This window comes from Dipodomys spectabilis, unplaced genomic scaffold (genome assembly GCF_019054845.1).
Source record: "Dipodomys spectabilis isolate Male_0828 unplaced genomic scaffold, ASM1905484v1 ptg000576l, whole genome shotgun sequence".
Classification (NCBI taxonomy): Eukaryota; Metazoa; Chordata; class Mammalia; order Rodentia; family Heteromyidae; genus Dipodomys; species Dipodomys spectabilis.
Window position 1 is genome coordinate 1,623,859 of NW_024871253.1, and position 20,411 is coordinate 1,644,269.

Consider the following 20,411-nt stretch of genomic DNA (forward strand, 5'->3'; position numbering starts at 1 on the left):
GCTCTACCACTGAGCTGCCTTCCCAGCCCAAAATGTGCATCTTTTAAGTCTCAGCATCTCTCTTCAGCCAAATGTCTCTTTATGCCTTTTTTTCACATTTTTTAGTTGCCTTTGATTGTTTTACTAGTGAGTTTTCAGGATTCTTTCCTTTTTGTTTTTGCAGTGCTGGGATTTGAACTCAGGACTTTGCACTTGTTAGAAAAGTATTCTACTCTACCAGTCTGAATTCTCAAAATTCTTCCTTTCCACCCTTCCCCTTTCTCCCCCCGCCCCCCCCTTTCTTGCTGGGAATCAGATTTGAGTTATTTGCACTCTTGCTTAGCTTTTTTGCTCAGCACTAGTGCTCTACCACTTGAGTCACACTTCCATCTTTTGCTTTTTGCTGGTTAATTTGCTGATAAAAATCTCATGGACTTTTCTGCCTAGGCTAATTTCAAACTGAAATCCTCAGATCTCAGCCTCCTGAGTAGTTAGATTACAGGCATGAGCCATCAGTGCCTGGTTCTCAAAATTCTTTACAACATTGTAGATGCTATGCTCTTGTTGGTTGGGTGGTCTGTAAATATTTCTTCCAAGTTGTCTTTTCATCCTCTGTGTGTGTGTGCGTGTGTGAGTATGCGTGTGTGTGTGTGTGTGTCTGTGCCAGTATTGGGTTTGAACTGAGGGCCTGGGTACTGTCCTGAAGGTTTTTATGTTCAAGCATAGTGCTCTATTACTTAAGCCACAGCTCCACTTTTAGCATTTCAGTTGTTAATTGGAGATAAGAGTGTCATGGGCTTTCCTGCCCAGGCTGGCTTCGACCATGGATCCTCATATCTCAGCTTCCTGAGTAGGTAGGATTACAAGAGTGAGCTATTGGTGCCCAGCTTTTTCATCCCAGAAATGTTAAAAAATGGAACTGAGAAAAGTGACCAGAGCTCATGAAATAGGAGGTTAAAGGAGATTTTTCCTGTTTTCAAAAGCTGCGGCAGATGATTGTTGGTGTTCATATGTTTAAAAACCCTAAGGTAGCGAGGCACATCTGAGCAGAACTCACTTAGAGGGGACAAAACAAGCAAGGGAGTTTATTCAAGGGAGTCTTCAACTCTCACTCCATGTGGAAGTAGACTGTTTCTCTACTCCCTCACCAACCAGATGACAGCCACAGGGCACCATTCATACAGAGTTTGCCTGCAAGTGGGGAGACAGGAATCTGCTATTTGAGAGGGTCAAGTGTTTAAGAAGCCAGGTATTGGTGGCTCATGCCTGTAATCCTAGCTACTCAGGAGGCTGAGGTCTGAAGATCCCAGCTCGAAGTCAGCCCCGGCAGGAAAGGCCTTGTCTCCAATGAACTACTCAGAAAAAGCCAGAAGTAGGGCTGTGGCTCGTGGGCGAGTGCAGGCATTGAGCAAAAGAAGCTCAGGGACAGTGTACAGGCTGTGAGTTTAAGGCTCAGAACTGGCATGGACATACACACACACACACACACACACACACACACATACACAGAGTTTTTAAGAGAGGCAGTGGAATGCCCTCAGTAGTTCTGTGGTAATAAAGAAATGGACTGACTCATCTTTGTTTCTTTTTTGTTGGTGGTGGTGGTTGTGGGGCCTGAACTCTGGGCTTGGGTGCTGTCCCTCAGCTCTATAGCTCAAGGCTAGTGCTCTATCTCTTGAGCCACAGTGTCATTTCCATCATCTCTGTTTCTTTTTTTTGGGGTGGGGGGGTCCGGTTGTGGGGCCTGAACTCTGGGCGTGGGCGCTGTCCCTCAGCTCTTCAGCTCAAGGCTAGTGCTCTACCACTTGAGCCACTGCACCACTTCTGGATTTTTTCTTTTTGCTTATGTGGTGCTGAGGAATCAAACCCAGGGCCTCATGCACGCAAGGCAAGCACTCTACCACTGAGCCACCTTCCCAGCCCCCTCATCTCTGTTTCTTGACAGCAAAATCTGAAGGTATATAAACATCTGGGAAAGGCTGGGTACTGGTGGCTCACACCTATAATCTAGCTTTTTATGAGCCTGAGATCTGAGGATCTCAGTTTGGAGCCAAAACCAGGAAGACAATCTGAGTGACTCTTATCTCTAATGAACCAGCAAAAATCTGGAAGTGAAGGTATGGCTCAAGCAATACAGCACCAGCCTTGGGTAAAAATGCCAAACAAGAGTGTAAGGCCCTGAGTTCAAGCCCCAAAACTGACACAATGCTTGCTGTGAAAAGCACCTCTACCACCTCCAACTATGAGCTAGGGTCTTGGGCTCTTGCTTAGCTTTTTTATTTAAGACCCACATCTACCATATGAGGCACACTTACACTTAGGTGGTTTTTTCGCTAGTTATTTGGAGATAAGAATCTCTTGTATTTTTCTGCCAGGGCTTGGAACAGGGATCCTTAGATCTCAGGCTTCAGAGTAACTAGGATGACAGGTGTGAGCTATTGGAGCCAAGCCCAGCCTCTGACCTTCAATTCTCTCCTTTGTTCTAGAGAATCAGGAAAGGAAGACAAGAAAGGGGAACTGAACTATTTGAGAGGAGGATCCATGGTGAAAGTAATTCATTAGAAGTCATTCTGGAGAAGATAACGAGTAGGGGAACAAGGAAGCGGGATAAGGAAGAGGAGAGGTCAATAGAAGCTGACTGTAAGAGGATTTTTTTGTGAAAGTGATGCATAGGTTCACAGAAGTCATTGCAGGCAATTACAAATGAAGTGTCATGGTGGTGACTTTATCTGAATTTAGCTTAAAATCCCACAGAGGAAGCATAAGTCACATCAAAGTTGTCCCTTAGGAAGAAGGAAGTTGTAGTATTTATATCTTGACACTCATCAGTGTTTGGCTAATACTCTCTGTAGTTGGCAACAATGTCCTTCCAAGGTATGTCCTATGTGGCCATGTGACTTGTAGGAGGGCAGTTCTCTGACCAAGAGGTACTGATGCCAGATGTGGCTGCTCATGTCCATAATTCTGGTTACTTGAGAGGTATCAATAGCCTTTGTGAGTACAAGCTTACCAAACAAAATTTACAGCAGGCATTCCCAGAGAAATTCTGCAAGATTGTCAGTGTTAACACATATAGACAAGGATCCTCTTGATGGCAAAACTCAGCACTTTTTTTTCCTAACACATGATTTTCATATTCACAAAAATCATGGCATGTCCTTAGCATCAGCATTAGAGAAGTCTCAGAGAAAGTTGTTTTTCTCAGAGTCAGCGATTTATAGGAAATGCTCAGTTTAATTTATTTTGGGGACTAGAAAGAGAACAATTGTTCTTTTTTTTTTTTTTAATGACCATGCAATTTATTTTATTTTAATGAACTCTGTGTGTGAGTGTGTGTGTGTGTGTGTGTGTGTGTGTGTGTGTGTGTGTGTGTGCATGTCTGTGTGCTGGTCCTGGGGCTTGAACTCAGGCTAGCGTACCTGTCTCGGAGCTTTTGTGCTCAAGGCTAGAACTCTACCACTTGAGCTTAAGCTCCATGTAAGGTATATTAAATAAGTAGGTTTCATTAGGTAGCCGATGAAGAGAACACCACGCGCTATTCAGCAGGAAAAGAAGTTTATTTACCAAATGCTGTCCCCACTGTGCATGGTGGAGAAGCATGGCTGAAAAAGGGGCGACCCACCCCTGGGCCAGGACTTATCTAGGCCAGGGACAGGAAGAGGTGTGGCCAGGTGGGGGAAAGGTGTGGCCACACTGGATCGAATGTGACCTCAGGGTGTGGGACCCTCCTAACAGTGGGAGGCATGTGACCAGACGCGGCCCAGGATGTGACCTAGCTTCTAGGTGTGCCAGTTACCTAGGTATCAGATATTGGGTAGAAACTTAGCCAAGAGGGCCTGCATGGCCGGGGTAGACCTTACATTCCATTTCTGGCTTTTTTGGTAGTTAATTGGAGATAAGGGTCTCACGAACTTCCTGCTTAGGGTTGGCTTTGAGCCATGATCCTCAGATCTCAGTCTCCTGTGTAGCTAGGATTACACATGTGAGCCACTACTGCCGGGCTGATACTCTATTTTTGCCACCATATTAAAAATGCTTTATGTCACCATCTCCTCCAAGGCACTGTCACATGTGACATTAGGCTGTATGTGTGTGTGTGTATATATATATATATATATATACTTTTCTAATTCCTTTGTTTATCTGTCAGCTGCTGGAAGGTGATCTCAGTGGACACTGGGCCTTTGTCTGGTAGACCGTTTCACAAGTAGCTTGTCTGGCTGCAGACCCTCTATGTTGAGTGGATGAATAAATGCGCTGCGCTGCAACTAGAGGAACACGGCATGTTCTCTGAAGGGAACAACACTGCAAAAAGCTGATTATCCCAATTCCTATATGAACTCAACACAATACTACACTAGTCACAGATGAATTGCCCAATCCCTTTTCTAGGAAACATTTGGTGACCACTGAAGGGAAGGAGTGTGATCTGCTGACAGCCATTTCTGCTGAAGGCATGTGCAACCAGTGACCAGAAGGCTAGGGCTATATGGAGCCCTGTTCCATGCTCATGCCTGGATGCTGATCTACTACCATGGCAACATGGTTCTAGTTATCAGAAGTCCCTTCAGGACTGGCTGATGCCAAGATGTGCCTCCCTCAATTCATCATTACTTCTTCCTTTCCCAGGAGCTGAACTCCTAATAAGTAGCTCATACCTCAAATTCACATCAGCATTTGCTTCTCCAAAGAAAACTGTGTTAGCCTGCTTTCTATCCAAATGCCTGGTAAAGCCAGGTGCCAGTGGCTTACATCTGTAATCCCAGCTACTTAGAAGGCTGAGGCCTAAGGATCACAATTCAGAGTCAGCTTGGGGAGAAAAGTCTGTGATACTCCATCTCCAAAAAAAAAATCCAGCAAAATGCTGGGCTGGAGGCATGGTTCAAGTGGCAGAGTACTAGCCATAAGCAAGAAAGCTGAATGAGAGTGGAAGGGCCTGAGTTCAAGTCCTGGTACCAGCACACAAACCAACCAAAAACTAGTTTAGCATAATCAACCTATAAAGAGATAAAAGTTTATTTTGGCTCACATTTTTAGTGGTTTTACTGTACAATCAGTTTGCCCTTGTTGCTTTAGGCTTGTGGCAAGGAGCACACCATGGCAGGAGTATGTGTTAGAGCAAAACTACTCACCTTAAGGGCAGGAGACAAAAGAGAAAAAGGAAGGCGTAAGGCTCCTACAATCCCTTTCAGAGACACATAGTCAATGAAGAGAAGACCTCCCACTAGGTTGGTAAAGTCCTGGGTCCTGCAAATACATCCACTGACTCAAAAATGCAAAGCAAGGAGTCTTTATTAGCTGTGCAGTGACTACACCCCACTCACTGAGTAATGGAGTGTAGCAGCCAAGCTCTCTCAGGGCATGGCTGATAAAGGAAAAGAGCCACACGCAGGTGGTGGTGTGCATGACAGAAGCAGAACCAGCAGTCAATAATCAAAAATAGCAATTTCCAATGAACAAAACACTAAGTCAGAAGCAAAGAGCAATCCGATTTTCCCTTTGTTAGGAGTTTAACTGATGTTTACCAAAACATGTTCCAAGCTTCCTATTTACAAAAACACCTCCTAAGCTTCCTATTTAGCAAGTCTAAGGCCAAATGGCCTTCTGGCCTCCCAGGTTCCCAGGTTTTCCTGAATTCTGCTGCTATTTACCACATTTCAGAAACCTGATGTTTAACTTGTTTATGATTTCACTCCCTAATTCACTTTGGGTCTTTACCTCTGGAATTTCTCTTTAATAATTAACTTGGAGTTTCTCTCTACAAAGAGGTTCTGCCTTAAATGCTTTGCCCTATTTTTAATAATCAATAATTTTGCTCTGTCTCTGATTTCCCATTTTACAATATTCCACCATTGAGATACCTCCCAACTGTGCCATGCTGGCAACATTGCCTCCAGCACATAGGCCTTTTAAAGATCTTCCAGGTCCAAACTGAAACACCATCCTGCAACACAAAATAAGCAAAACATCAAATAACAATCAGAAGTAAAATTAGGAAACAAAGCCAAAGTAGGAAATACCCTATGTTTAAAAACAGGGAGCTGTAGCAGGGTGGCACATACTTGTAAATCTCAGCACTAGGGAGACTGAAGTAGGGATTGTGAGTTTGAGGCCAACCTCAGTTATATAGATACTTGAACTCTAGGCCTGGGTATGGTTCTGAGCTTTGTTTGTCTAGTGTTTTTGGTCATAGGGCTCGAACTCAGGGCCTGGGTGCTATCCCTGAGCCTCTTTGTGCTCAAAGCTAGCGCTCTACCACTTTGAGCCACAGCTCCACTTCTGGTATTTGAGAGGTTAATTGGAGATAAGAGTTTCACAGGGACTTTTCTGCCAGGACTGGCTTTGAACTGTGATCATCAGATCTCAGTCTCCTGAGAAGCTAGGATTACAGGACAGACACTTGAGCTTTTATGCTCAATGCTAGTGCTCTACCACAGCTTGAGCCACAGCTCCACTTCTGGCTATTTGTGGAGATAAGAGTCTCATAGACTTTCTGGATACAGCTGGCTGAGATCCTTAGATCTCAGCCTCTTTGAACATATGTTTACTGCAGCACTATTTGCAAGAGCCACATAATGAAATCAGACTAGATGTTCATCAACCTGAATGGATAAAGAAAATGTAGTATACATATAAAATGGAGTATTATGCAGCCATAAAGGAGACTAGGCCATTTGCAGGAAAATGGATAGAACTGAAGAGCATGCCAGGGAAATAAACTAGATTCAGAAAGATAAATCAAGTTTCTTCTCATATTCAGACTTTAGGCACAAAAAATATACATATCATGAACATAGAAGAGAGATTGTTTGGAGGACAACCAGGAGAGGAAGAAAGAAGAAGGTGGTTAAAGGGGCAATATAATTAAATATATATATATGTGTGTGTGTGTATAATATATATGCATATCTAATCTAATATACATATAATTATGTATGTGAACCCCAGTACTGGGGCTTGAACTCAGGGCCTTGAGCTCTTACTTGGCTTTTCCAGCCATGGCTGGCATTCTACTCCATTTCTGGATCTCCATCTCAGATTTTCTGCCAGGGCTGGTTTTGAATTCTGGATCTCAGCCTGCTAAGGTAGCTTGGATTATAGGTGTACTTGTAGTGGCTATTTATGTATGAAAATGTTATGAATTATCTTTTTAAAAAAGGAAAGGAAATGCCAGAACATAGGATAATAAAATGAGTTACCGATGTGTAGAAATGTTTCTGATACATTGTCAATTCAGTTAAAAAGCAAAAGCAAAACAAATAGAAGAACACAAGGCAATTTATTTATTTATCTTATTTATTTATTCTTGTCAGTCATGGGGCTTGAACTCAGGGCCTGGATGCTTCCCCTGAGTTCTTCAGCTCAAGGCAAGTGCTCTTGAGCCACAGTACAACTACTGATTTTTCTGGTGGTTAATTGGAGGTACCAGTCTCATAGACGTTCCTGCCTGGGCTGGCTTCGAACCTCGATCCTCAGATCTCAGCCTCACAATGCAATTTAAATAGAAGATTAACTACAAGCTATTTGCTTTGCTTGTCCACAGTTGGGTCCCTTTCTTGTTAAAAGGGTTGTGTTCAGTGGCTCAAAGCAGTCTACCCAGGAGTACTGGCCGGGCTCCTGGCATGAAATGGAAGCAAGTTGTGAAGTCAATGAGGGTGCAGAGTCAGGCCAAGGATGCTTAGATGCCAGAGAAGTCAGCCTAAGGTTTGAAGAAGAGCAGAGAATAAGCACGGCTAAGATGAAGGCTCAATAATGGACACATGGACTATTCTGACAAATGTATAAGCAGGAAGTGAATACACACATAAGAACAAGGAGGAAAATTAATACTGTTCTTTCTGGTCCAGCTCTACATCCCACATGATAAAAATGAGGAAGTCAAGGAGGCTCTAAAAAAGAGGAAAAGGAGAAGACACACCCAGTGGGAAGAGCCCAAAATGGGCTCCACATCCCCCCTCCCCACATCTGCCTGTGTTCCAATTATAATTTATTCTCAGTGTTACTTACTGTCCAAAGTTGAGAAATGGGATTACACTTAACTGGACTTTTAGGCTAAGATCAGCAAGACTCCACATAGCTCCTCCTTTGGTCCCTCCCACCCCTAGAAAGTCTAAGTGACCCCAGCCTCTCTGGAGAACACGAAAGCCAGGATCACGGCCTCCAGACCTCCCACAGGTAACTGGGCTGGGGACGCCTGTGAGACCCAGGGACAGAGAAGATGTCAGAGGAAGAGAGAGGAGAGACTTTGGGTTTTGGTTGTAATTGGGAAGAAACAGAAGGAGCCACCATGGGATTTAATTATCAATTACTACTTGAGATTATCTTCCCTTCACTGGATTCTAGATTAGACTATGGCAGCCAGAATCCACAGTCACAAACTAAAATTCAAACTTAGCTTGATCTCTGGTCCAATTCCACCTTGATCTTCAGGCTCAATCCCAGTTCTAACCTCAGCTCTGACTTGAATCCCATCCTCAGCTTTAGCCAAGATCCAACTTGGATCTCAACTTTAAACTTGAACCTTAACTCCATTCTACTTCTAGTTCCAGGGCCAAGCTTAGGCCCAATTCCCATGAGCATGAATGCTACTACTAGAATGTGACAGAATATCAAGTCCAGAATCATTTTACACCCAGTTGAAAAAAAATGAATTTAGCTCCAACTTACTTCTGAATTAATTCTAAATTCAGTTCAACTTCTGCTCACCACCTGTAACCTCAGGTGGAAACTCAGGAATGTTTTTATTTTGGTTCAGGGCTCATTCTCAAATGGAATGTTATATCTTATTATTCCAGTCTTGATGTACTCTACCTTGCTTCCAGCCTCTTTATTGGCCATAGCTCTGCTCCATTTGTGCCTTGGTTTCTTCATTACAGCTCAGACAGCCTCAGAGACCGGCTGGGTTCAAGCATGACAATGGCATATGAAAATTTTCAAGATGTGGGGAGCGACGAAAAAACCCAAAAGATTGACAAAGGTGAGAGGAAAAGAGAGAATGCTCTCCTGAACTGTCTTCTTAAAATGTCTAACAGTAGCCAGGTGCTGGTGGCTCACGCCTGTAATCCTAGCTACCCAGGAGGCTGAGATCTGAGGATTGTGGTTCAAAGCCAGTCCTGGCAGGAAAGTCTGTGAGACTTTTATCTACAATTAAGCACCAAGTGGTAGAGCTCTCACCTTGAGCTGAAGAGCTGAGGGACAGTGTCTAGGCCCAGAATTAATCCCCACGACCGACCAAAAAAAAAAAAAAATCTAGAAGTGGTGCTTGTGGCTCAAGCAGTAGAGTGTTCACCTTGAGCTGAAGAGTGCAAGGACAGCGCCCAAGCCCAGAGTTCAAGTCCCACAACCAACAACAACAACAAAAAGAAGTCTAACATTGTTTCAGCTATATGTCTGCACCTCTAAAAAGTATGGTGTTGGGGGTCCATTCTAGTCAGCTCCTCAGATCTGAGGGCCCATTGTAAAGAGGATAGAAGATCCTCAGCAAGACAGGGAAGACCTCAGTGCCTTGGCTTGGCTCTATTCTGTGGGCAGAAAATAAGAGTTATGTCTTGCTGGGTGCTGGTAGCTCATGCCTGTATTACTAGCTACTTGGGAGGCTGAGATCTGAGGATCACAATTTGAAGCCAGCCCAGGCAGAAAAATCTATGAGACTCTTATCTCCAATTAACTACCAGAAAATCAGAAGTGGCACTGTGACTCAAAGTGATAGAGTGCTAGTACTGCTGGGCCTTTCATAGATTTTCACACATTGGCCTGCTTGTTATAAAATAACTAATTTCCCCTCCAAATGAACCTGTCAGGTATAACTCTTTTTTTTTTTTTTTCTTTTGGTCAGTTGTGGAGCTTGAACTCAGAGCCTGAGTGCTGTCCCTAGCTTTATCGCTCAAAGCTAGAGCTCCATTTCTGGTTTTTTGAGCGGTTTTTGGAGAATAAGAGTCTCATAGGGAGTTTTCTGCCAGACCTGGCTTTGAACTGTAATGCTTAGATCTCAGCGTCCTGAGTAGCTAGTATTATAGGTGTGAACCACCAGCACCTGGCTTATTTCTCTTTTATCCTACTTCTATCTCACTCTTCTCTGATGAGGAAGCCACAGACATTGCCACAGTTTCTGCCTGTGTCTGCTTATATGCATGTGGTCTCCTCGGGGGTACATACATGGGCCTCCAGAAGTATGAGAGGTAAATGTGAAATGGATTCCACAATTCTTCTCAGTTAAGTCTACCACGCCCCCAGCAGTCCTAAGGTTCATCCTAAATCCCAAGGCAGGTTCCTGGGGCCCCTCCCATTGTCCTGCCTGTTTCATAGCTTGGACCTCTCTTGTAGGAACATCCTCTTTTTCAGCCCTTCCTTTTCCTTCGGCCATGTGGAATATCTGCTCAGCATTCCGTCTTCTCCTGTTCTCCCTGGGACTCGGCCTCCTGCTGTTGGTGGTTGTCGGTATCATTGGATCTCAAAGTAGGTACCCACAGGTACCCAGGGATGAAAGTAATCATGGGGTAATCAGTGGTGGGCCATGGGGGGTGACAGTGAGAAGATAAGCAGGGATAATGATGGATACACTGGCACTGATAGGGCATTATGACAATGCCACTGCTGTGGACAGCCAGAGAGGCCCACATGGGCAGTGGCTTTCATGGGCAAGTGATGGTTCCTGTGGTGGGTGCTGGGGGGAAAGCCAGGGACCTGTGATGGGATCACTGCTCGCTTTGGCCTTATCTTTGGCTGTCTGCTGCATTCCTTCACCCCAGGTCTAGGTTTCCTCATACACAATACCAGACGACAGCCCTGATGGCCCACTGGGTCAGGGTGAGACTATGGAATGAGGTTCTGCATGTCAAGTGGCCTGCTCAGGGCCAGTACAGATGGACCCTCATCAGTCTTAGTCCTGACCATATTCCTTCCACTCATCAGATTCCCAGGCACGGAAAGACCTGCTCATGCTGAGGAGGAATTTCAGTAACTTCACCTCAGACACAATGGCTAATATCCAGAAATTGACATCCCAGGGTGAGCTGGGCTTGCCCAGGGCTCTGGGATGGGGTGGGAGTGGGTGGTGATTTGATTTCTTTCTTTCTTTTTTTTTTTTGGTCAGTTGTGGGGCTTGAACTCTGGGCCTGGGCACTGTCCCTCAGCTTTTCAGCTCAAGGCAAGCGCTCTACCACTTGAGCCATAGCGCCACTTCTGATTTTCTGGTGGTTTATTGGAGATAAGAATCTCACAGACTTTTCCTGCCTGGACTGGCTTTGAACTACAATCCTCAGATCTCAGCCTCCTGAGTAGCTAGGATTATAGGCAGGAGCCACCAGTGCCCAGTGTGAGTGGGTGGTGATTTGATTTCTGAGCTCAATTCCCACATTGTTTAGGCCACAGCTTGCAAGAAATGACCAAATCTCTGAAAGATGAAGTGGAGGATCACAGGCAGGAATTGCAAACAAGTAAGAGGCCTTGGTTACCAAAAGTATGTAGAATGGCGGGGGAGGGAGAGGGCGGGCCTCATGGTGCTGAGCCCCATCTCGTTCAGTCCGCAGCTTTAACCAGAACATGGCTTCCCTGAAGAGCACTCTGGAGAAAAAGGAGGAGGAACTCAAAACAGGTCAGATGATTGTGGCTTAGTAGGTGAGCATGTGTAAGCATGCAGGGAGGTTCCTGGGCCAAGTCCTGTACTGGATTCCTATCTGTGTGTCCAATGTATTCCTATCTGTGTGTCCCAGAGCAATCTGCCATGCTCCTGAAAATCCAGCAGCTGGTGAAGGATTTGAGGACCGTGAACTGTGGGCTAGCTGACCTAAGGAGAAATGGTGAGAAGCACTATGGATATCGTTGGCCCCAGTTTCCTTCTAATGGTGCACTGGGCAGTGCTTCAGCCTCTGCACCCTGTTTGAAACCCATAGGCTCTGTAAAGACCTGTTGCCCCCTTCATTGGCTGGAGCATGATGGCAGCTGCTATTGGTTCTCCCAATCTGAGAAATCTTGGTCAGAGGCTGACAAGGTCTGCCAGCTGGAGGATGCATACCTGGTGGTGGTGAACTCCCAGGAGGAGCAGGTAACACACACCTGGAGAGAGAGGAGGAGGCTCTTCTGGGAGACTGGCTGCTGTTAAGAGAGTTTACTACCCCATCTTGTCTCTTCAGAATTTTATCAAGAGTCACAAAAGTACTTTTAACACTTGGATGGGCCTAACTGACCAAAATGGACCTTGGAGATGGGTGGATGGGACTGACTACAATCAAGGCTTCAAGTGAGTGTACATCTACCCAAAGTTGGTTTCCTCAAGTTGGGGCTAGCCTACCCGCCCTGCCGTGGTCCCAGGCCTGGTTGATGGTGGGAGTCTGACTTCAGCATATGGCTGTCTCCTGTCTGCAGGAATTGGAGACCAGATCAGCCAGATAACTGGTACGGGCACGGGCTGGGAGGCGGCGAGGACTGTGCCCATTTCACCTCTGATGGTCGCTGGAATGATGACGTCTGCCAGAGGCTCTACCGCTGGGTCTGTGAGACAAAGCTGGACAAGGCCAGCTAGGAATGTTCTTCCTCTTAATTTATTTCTTTAATGGTTTGAGCCACTGAGGTCTAGGATTCAGAGTCTTCCTTCCTGGGGATCTCCATATTCTTCATGGTGTTCCTCTAGAAGTTTAAGGGGAAAGGAATGGATGATGTCTAGAATGTAAGATGATGTTTGATGACACCTTATGCAGCGTGCAGCTCATTATGGGCAACCTTTTATTAAATAAAAGAGAAATATACTTAACTGTTTTATGAGTTATCTTGTCACAGATGCGAACAGGAGTGGGCTCACTGGTATTAGGAAGCCTTGGGAGGGCCAGGCCTTCATGAGAGCCAAATGAGCTTCGGTCCAGATGGCCTGGTTAGGATGTTGGCTCAGAGATCACTCTGTTCTCTGAGTCTCAGTTATAAAATCTTATTGTTACTGGTAACTTCCTGCTTGTTCCAATATCCTCCAATATCATCCCTGGAGCCGAACGATTTCCTAAGTGCTTCCAAAACTTGGAATGACTATTGGGGTCTATTACCTTTATCACAGAAAAGAGAAGCTGCATGCAGAGAGGTGACAAACACCATGAGTTTACAACCCAGAGTCACCAAACACAGCACAAGCAGGACTGTAAGGAGGAGCCTTGGTTGTTGATTATTGATTTTCAACACCCAGGAATGGCAATGAGAACTGACCAAGTAGGATTAGCAGATGCTTATGAAATTGTTAATAAAAATGGAGTGAATGTTTGCTCTTAAATAAGACCTCAACTGATTCCAAAATAGAGCAATGCTCTGACTAGGCTGGAACAATTGGAAATTCACATGAAAGTACATTCTAGGAACCTGTATTAACATATAATTTTCTCACTGTCTAATCTGGGTTCAGGAGACAATCGAAATTGAAGGGAGGATAGGCCAAGATGATGGGCTACACCCATCTGCCATCTCTACCCTCTGAATAAGAATAATTAGTGTTAGGGGCTGGGAAGGTGGCTCAGTGGTAGAGCGCTTGCCTTGCATGCCTGAGGCCCTGGGTTCCATTCCTCAGCACCACATAAGCAAAAAGAAAAAAGCCAGAAGTGGCGCTGTGGCTCGTGTGGTAGAGCGCTAGCCTTGAGCTGAAGAGCTGAGGGACAGCGCCCAGGCCGAGTTCAGGCCCCACAACCAGACCCCCCCCCCAAAAAAAAAGAATAATCAGTGTTAGAGAAGAGACTAGAGTCTGAAGTGAGAAAGAAAGGGAACCAGAATCCACCAAAGAAATAAAAGAGTGGCTGATAACTGAGGAGCAACTTGCCTGGCAGAAGAAGAGCAGAGAAAGATGAAGAGTGGGCACCCTGCTCCTCTGAATGGAGGAAGGGAGCCTTAAGACTCCAATACAAAGTAAAATCAGACAGTCCTCTTGGTGCCAACTCCAGCTGAGTGAAAAGCCGCCATTCATGGCAAGCCTTAATCCCACTGAAGGGATCTGTGAGGCAGCAGGTATCCTGGTAAGAGATTAGGATTAGGGAAGAAAGGTAGTCTGTGGCTCCTATGTCCTGGAGAATGGCAGCATTGCCATCTTGAATGTGAGCCTGTTTTCAGAACAGAGCTCCTTTGGAGATGAAATCAGTTTATTGACTCATAGAACCTTTTTGCTACAGAATTCAGGTATGTCAGTCATAAGAGATGGTGGAGGATGGGGATGGGAAGGTGGCTCAGTGGTAGAGTGGTAGCCTTGAGCTGAAAAGCTGAGGGACAGTGCCCATGCCCAGAGTTCAGGCCCCACAACCGGACCTCCCCCCCAAAAAAAAGAGATGGTGGAGGAGATGTTGGGGGGGGAAACCTTAAATTTCAAGAAGCAAGATTGTTAGTTTAGATGCCAGTATTTTGGGAAGTCTGTCTGTGTGTCTTGAGAAGCAACATTTTCAGTTTAGATGCCAGTGTTTTGTTACCTGTGCCTCAGGATATCGATTCCTCAGTACCACATAAACAGAAAAGGCTGGAAGTAGTGCTATGGTTCAAGTGGTAGAGCACTAGCCTGGAGCAAAAGAAGCTCAGAGACAGTGCCCAGGCCCTGAGTTTAAGCCCCAGGACTGGCAAAAAAAAGTTTGACAGAAAGGAAGTGACTACTTTGATAGAAGAGAGGGTTTTGTATTACCTGTGATGCAAAGTTGGGATTTCCTGACTGCTGGGGTTTACAGAACTAGCTTAGGTCTGACAGGCAGTGTTTCTACCCCTGGAGAGCTTCAGCAGCAACATGTAATACCCCACACAAGCTACTGGTAAAGGCAGCTGAGGCCCCTAAAGGCAGCCACTCTAGTAATCTGGCACTGGAGGAGTTTGGGAAACCATTGCCTGGCCATAGAGCAGAGAAACCATAACATAAATCTGTAAAGTCTCTGAATGTGTGGGCATGTCAATTCTTGGTAACTCTATCCTCACTGGCTGGGAGAGTACTGCAAAATCAGAAGCCAGGGAAGTCTTGAACTTCTGAATAGGAGGTCTGGGACTTAGTCACTATCCTGAGCCTGTTACCTGGCTTTAACCTACTGACTTTTGAGGAAGACAGAGCACTCATACCCAGATGTAAAGAACATGATCACAGAGCTTCCCATGCCTTGCAAAGAATAGTACATAGATAAATAGATATATTCACACACAGCTTCCCATGCCTTGCAAAGAATAGTACATAGATAAATAGATATATTCACACACATTGGCAATAAAAATATATACTTTGGGAGGTACAAGGGGTGAACAAGGGTAGCAGTGGTACTTACTTGCACTGTTGGATGAACTCTACAACTTGTGGGTGGAGATGGGAGAGAAAAACTGGGAGAGAGCAAGGGAAGGGGTGACATTGTCGAAAAAGAAATGTCCTCATTACCTGACTTAGGTAACTGTAACCCCTCTCTATGTCACGTTTATAATGACAATTAAAAAACTGAAAAGGCTTGGGATGCGGCTCAGTGGCAGAGTGCTTGCCTAGCATGCATGAAGCCCTGGGTTCAGTTCATCAGTACCACATACACAGAAAAAGCCAGAAGTGGCTTGGTGGCTCAAGTGGTAGAGTGCTAGCCTTGAGCAAAAAGAAGCTCAGGTTCAGTGCCCAGGCACTGAGTTTAAGCACAGGAGAGGGGGGAAAAAAAGAAAAAAAACTGAAAAAAAGAAAAAGCAGACCATTCAAATTCTTTAGAATGTACGGAAACGATGGTAGCTTTGTAATATTCCTTAACACGTGTAAATTTAAAATAATTTACCTTTATCCTTGTATCCACCTAAATCCAAATTTGGAGCAAAAAATTATGCAAGCAAATCATACTTTGTATTACGTTAGTCTATCTTTAATTTCTCTTTAATTTTGTATATGGGCTGGTCCTGGGGCTTGGACTTCAAATCTTATGCTGTCTCTCCATTGGCTGATTTGTTCATGCCTTAACTTGACCGCTGAGACCACACCTCCACTTTCAGCTTTTTGCTGGTTATATGGAGGTAAGAATCTTGTGGATTCGGGTTGGGGATGTGGCTTAGTGGTAGAGGGCTGGCCTAGCATGCATGAAGCCTTGGGTTCAATTCTTCAGTACCATAAACAGAAAAAGCCAGGAGTGGCACTGTGGCTCAAGTGGTAGAGTGCTAGCTTTGAGCAAAAGAAGCTGAGAGACAGTTCCCAGGCCCTGAGTCCAAGCTCTAAGACTGGCAAAACAAACCAACCAACCAACAAAAAACAAAGCACAAAAGAATCTTGTGGATTTGTCAGCTAGGGCTGGCATCTAACCGAGATTCTCAAATCTTAGCCTCATGAATATCTAGGATTATAGGTTTATACCACCAGCTCCTGGCTTGTTTGAATTTTTTTTCTGTCTGAGACCCCAAAACCCCTCAAACTTGCTATGATGCTTGGCTTTGGCTCATTGGTTGGTGCCATGCCTCCAACTCCATTTTAATTTTTTGTCGGTTGTGGGGCTTGAACTCTGAGTTTGGGCACTGTACCTGAGTTCTTCAGCTCAAAGCAAACACTATACTACTTGAGCCACAGCACTACTTCCAGTTTGCTGGTAAATTGGAGATAAGAGTCTCACAGACTTTCCTGCCCAGGCTGGTTTTGAACCATGATTCTCACATTTCAGTCTTCTGAGTAGCTAGGATTACAGGCATGAGCCACCACCAGTGCCCGGCCCATTTTAATTTTTTTTTTTGGTTGGTCGTGGGGCTTGAACCCTGGGACTGGGCGCTGTCCCTCAGCTTTTCAGCTCAAGGCAAGTGCTCTACCACTTGAGCCACAGTACCACTTCCGGTTTTCTGAGTGGTTTATTGGAGATAGGAGTCTCACAGTCTTTCCTGCCCGGGCTGGCTTTGAACCGAGATCCTCAGATCTCAGCCTCCTAAGTAGCTAGGATTATAGGCATGAGCCACTGGTGCCCGGCCCCATTTTAATTTTTTATTCATGTAAATATATAGATTACCCCCCATATAACATATAGACCATTTACTTTTTTATTTTAAATTTTTAGTGTTAGCCCAATGAGCTCCTGTCCCATAGCTTAGCATACTCCTTCCCCCTTCCACAGCTTGGCATGCCCCCTTCCTAGGCACAACACCGTGCCTATTTAGTAAAGGCAGTAAATAATCAGCCTCCAATCCCCCTTGACCTTGAAATGGCATTCCTCTGGGGCAGCTACCACCATATAAGGCAGCAAGAGCTCTTTAGAGTGACCTTCAGGTCTGCGCAGCTGCAGGGCCCCTTATCTACTACTTGGGCAGCAGCCATATATCCTAGTCCACCATAGTGAAGCCCCTGGTACTCACGTCTACACCAGGGTCTCTGCCTCCTAGGTCCTTGTAGCCTCTCCTAGCCTCAGTAGGTTATATAGGTCACCTCAGATGATAGCTGGCACTTCTCACTTCTCTCTTGTGAGAAGGGATCTTGCTGGTCCCTTTGCTGGCAATAAACCTTTTCTTTGTTCTTTGTATGGATGTTTGCATAGCTTTCTGGCAAAGTCTAATTTATTCTAACATTTAGTATAGATGATTTACCATATCCCATTCACTCGTTAGTCCTGTCTTCCTTTTCTTTGAACTCTACCACAACAGATAGCTGCCTTTTTTTGGGGGGGGGGGGGGCAGTCATGGGCTTGAACTCAGGGCCTGGTGCTGTCCCTGAGCTTTTGCACAAGGCTAGCCTTCTACCACTTTGAGCCATAACTCCACTTCTGGTTATCTGGTGGTTAATTGGAGATAGTCTCATGAACTTTCCTGCCAAGGATGGCTTTGAACCACCACCACATTCTCAGATCTCAGCCTCTCAACTAGTTTAATGAGCTACCTGTGCTTGACTAAGCTAGTTGCCTCTTAGTATTCAATTTTTTTTTTAATTTTTTTTTTTGGATCCGGTCATGGGGCCTGAACTCTGGGCCTGGGCGCTGTCCCTCAGCTCTTCAGCTCAAGGCTAGTGCTCTACCACTTGAGCCACAGCGTCACTTCTGGCTTTTTTTCTTTTTTGCTTATGTGGTGCTGAGGAATGGAACCCAGGGCCTCAGGCATGCAAGGCAAGCGCTCTACCACTGAGCCACCTTCCCAGCCCCTTAGTATTCAATTTTAAACCATAGTTTTGCACTTTTTCTATAGCCCTTCCTCATTTTTTTCTGTTTCTCTGCAGATAGAACTGCTATCTTGCCCATTTTTTTTTCTGTTCCTGTTACTTACCCTTCCTAAACTCTTACCAAGGAACTAGAATTATCCAAACATCATCTATTTTAACTGTTTTTTATTTCTGTTTTGTGTTATATAGTTTGAGTTCTGATTTGATTGATTGCTTTCTTTTCTTTTTTCTTTCTTTGTTGTTAGTGTTAGTTAGGGGGGTCCCCAACTCGTTTTGTGTCCTAGTGGTACAACTCCCAGTTCTGATAATGAAACTGTACATGTCACCAGCCTTCGTGTTTGTGCGCATGTCAGTAGGGATGTGTACACTGGTTAGCAAGGGGTGTGCACACTGGAACAGACTCAGGTCTTCCGAGGAGTTTAGTCATGGACATCCCTTTCCTCACAATCTTGTAGCCATCCCTCCCCTGTCTTCATCCCTAAATAGGTCTTTTTCCTATCTATCTCATTTCCTGCCTCCCCCCGCCCCCATCCTGACACTCTCTTCTCTTTCACAGTCTCCTCCCAGGTTGGCCCTGTGGAATCTGTGCGGTTGGCCCTGTGGAATCTGTGCTCTGAGACCTACTCCCTCCTGTTCTTTCTTAGCTTCAACCTCCTGCTGCTGCTGCTGATTGTCTGTATCATCAGATACCAATGTGGGTGCCCAGGGAAGACAGCAAGCATGGGATGCAGTGGTGGGCCATGGTAGGGTGATATTAAGAACCTAAGCAGGGAGGGACACACAGGGGCTGATATGAGCCAACAATAGGATTGTGACAATGCCACTGCTGTGGACAGCCAGAGAGGCCCACATGGGCAGTGGCGTTCATGGGCAAGTGATGGTTCTGGTGGTGGGTGCTGGTGGGGAGAGCAAAAGACCTGTGATGGAATCACTACTGGCTTTGGCCTTATCTTTGGCTGCCTGCTTGCATTCCTTCACCCCAGACAGGCCTAGGTTTCCTCATATACAATACTGGATGACAGCACTGATGGCCCACTGGGTCACAGTGAGACTATGGAATGAGCTACTGCATGTCAAGTGGCCTGCTCAGGGTCAGTACAGATGGGCTCTCATCAGTGTTAGTTCTGATCATATCCCCTCCACTCATCAGATTCCCAGGTACAGGGAGACTAGCTCATCACCCTGAGGAGGAATTTCAGGAACTGCACCTCAGATAAAGAGGCTCATGTCTAGGAACGGATGTCCCAGGGTGAGTTGGGCTTGGCCAGGGCTCTGGGATGGAGTGGGAGTGGATGGCCATTTGACTCTTATGCTCAGTAGTCCTCACAACCTCCAGGTCCTAGTTTACAAGAAGAGATCAAATCTCTGAATGCTAATGTGGAAGATCACAGGCAGGAACTACAAACAGATGAGAGGCCCTGAGCTCCAAGAATTTGAGAGTGAGCCAGTGGCTCATACCTGTAATTCTAGCTACTCAGGAGGTTGAGATCTGAGGATCTTGGTTTGAAACCATTCTGGCAGAAAAGTCCCCTTGCGATTCTTCTTCTTCTTCCTCCTCTTCTTCTTCTTCTTCTTCTTCTTCTTCTTCTTCTTCTTCTTCTCCTTCTCCTTCTTCTTCTTCTTCTTCTTCTTCCTCCTCCTCCTCCTCCTCCTCCTCCTCCTCCTCCTCCTCCTCCTCCTCCTCCTCCTCCTCCTCCTCCTCCTCCTCCTCCTCCTCCTCCTCTTCCTCTTCTTCTCCTCCTCCTCCTCCTCCTCCTCCTTCTTCTTCTTCTTCCTCTTCTTCTTCTTCCCCTCCTCCTCCTCCTCCTCCTTCCTCTTCTTCTCCTTCTCCTTTGCATGCAAGGCAAGCACTCTACCACTGAGCCTTGACTCATCTCCAATTAACTACTCAAAAACCAGAAATGGTGCTGTGACTCAAAGTGGTAGAGTGTTAGCCTTGAGTGAAAGAGCTCAGGGACAGAGCCCTAGCCCTGAGCTCAAGCCCCACGACTGACAAAAAGAAAAAGAGAAAAAAGAAAAGAAAAGAATTTGAGAGTGGATGCTTGGTGCTGAGCCCTCTTACCTGCAGTCCTTAGTGTGAATTTGATGGTGGCTGGCCTGGAGATCAAGCTGGAGAAATAGGGCTGGGAACTCAAAACAGGCCAAATGACTGGGCCCCTGCATTTGCAAATAAGATGTGTAGGAATGCAAGGAGGTTTTAAGTTGGGCCCTATGCACGTTGAGCTCACAGAATATCATACCCTGTGCACGTACCATTCCTGTCTATGTATCCCAGATCAATCTGCCATTTTCCTGCAAGTCCAGCAGTGATCAACTCCAAGGAGGAGCAGGGAAGGTCCTGGGGGTGCTTCTGAGAAGC

General features: G+C 45.6%; 1 protein-coding gene across 3 annotated transcripts; it reads left to right on the plus strand.

Annotated features, from left to right (window-relative positions):
* Positions 1–8,046: 8,046 nt before the first annotated feature.
* Positions 8,047–18,091, plus strand: LOC122100429 (C-type lectin domain family 10 member A-like). 3 transcript variants are annotated; one of them, XM_042670849.1, is made up of 11 exons: positions 8,047–8,154; positions 8,856–8,956; positions 10,303–10,434; positions 10,891–10,986; positions 11,343–11,414; positions 11,501–11,572; positions 11,691–11,777; positions 11,871–12,022; positions 12,111–12,217; positions 12,343–12,503; positions 18,079–18,091. In XM_042670849.1, the coding sequence occupies exons 2-10, from the start codon at positions 8,890–8,892 to the stop codon at positions 12,497–12,499; spliced, it is 942 nt and encodes a 313-aa protein (XP_042526783.1). In that variant the 5' UTR covers positions 8,047–8,154; positions 8,856–8,889; the 3' UTR covers positions 12,500–12,503; positions 18,079–18,091. The 3 variants fall into 3 exon arrangements, with proteins under 3 accessions (XP_042526783.1, XP_042526782.1, XP_042526784.1); XM_042670848.1 differs by lacking the exon at positions 18,079–18,091 and having other exon boundaries at positions 12,343–12,675; XM_042670850.1 differs by lacking the exon at positions 18,079–18,091 and having other exon boundaries at positions 10,321–10,434; positions 12,343–12,675.
* The last annotated feature ends 2,320 nt before the right edge of the window (positions 18,092–20,411 follow it).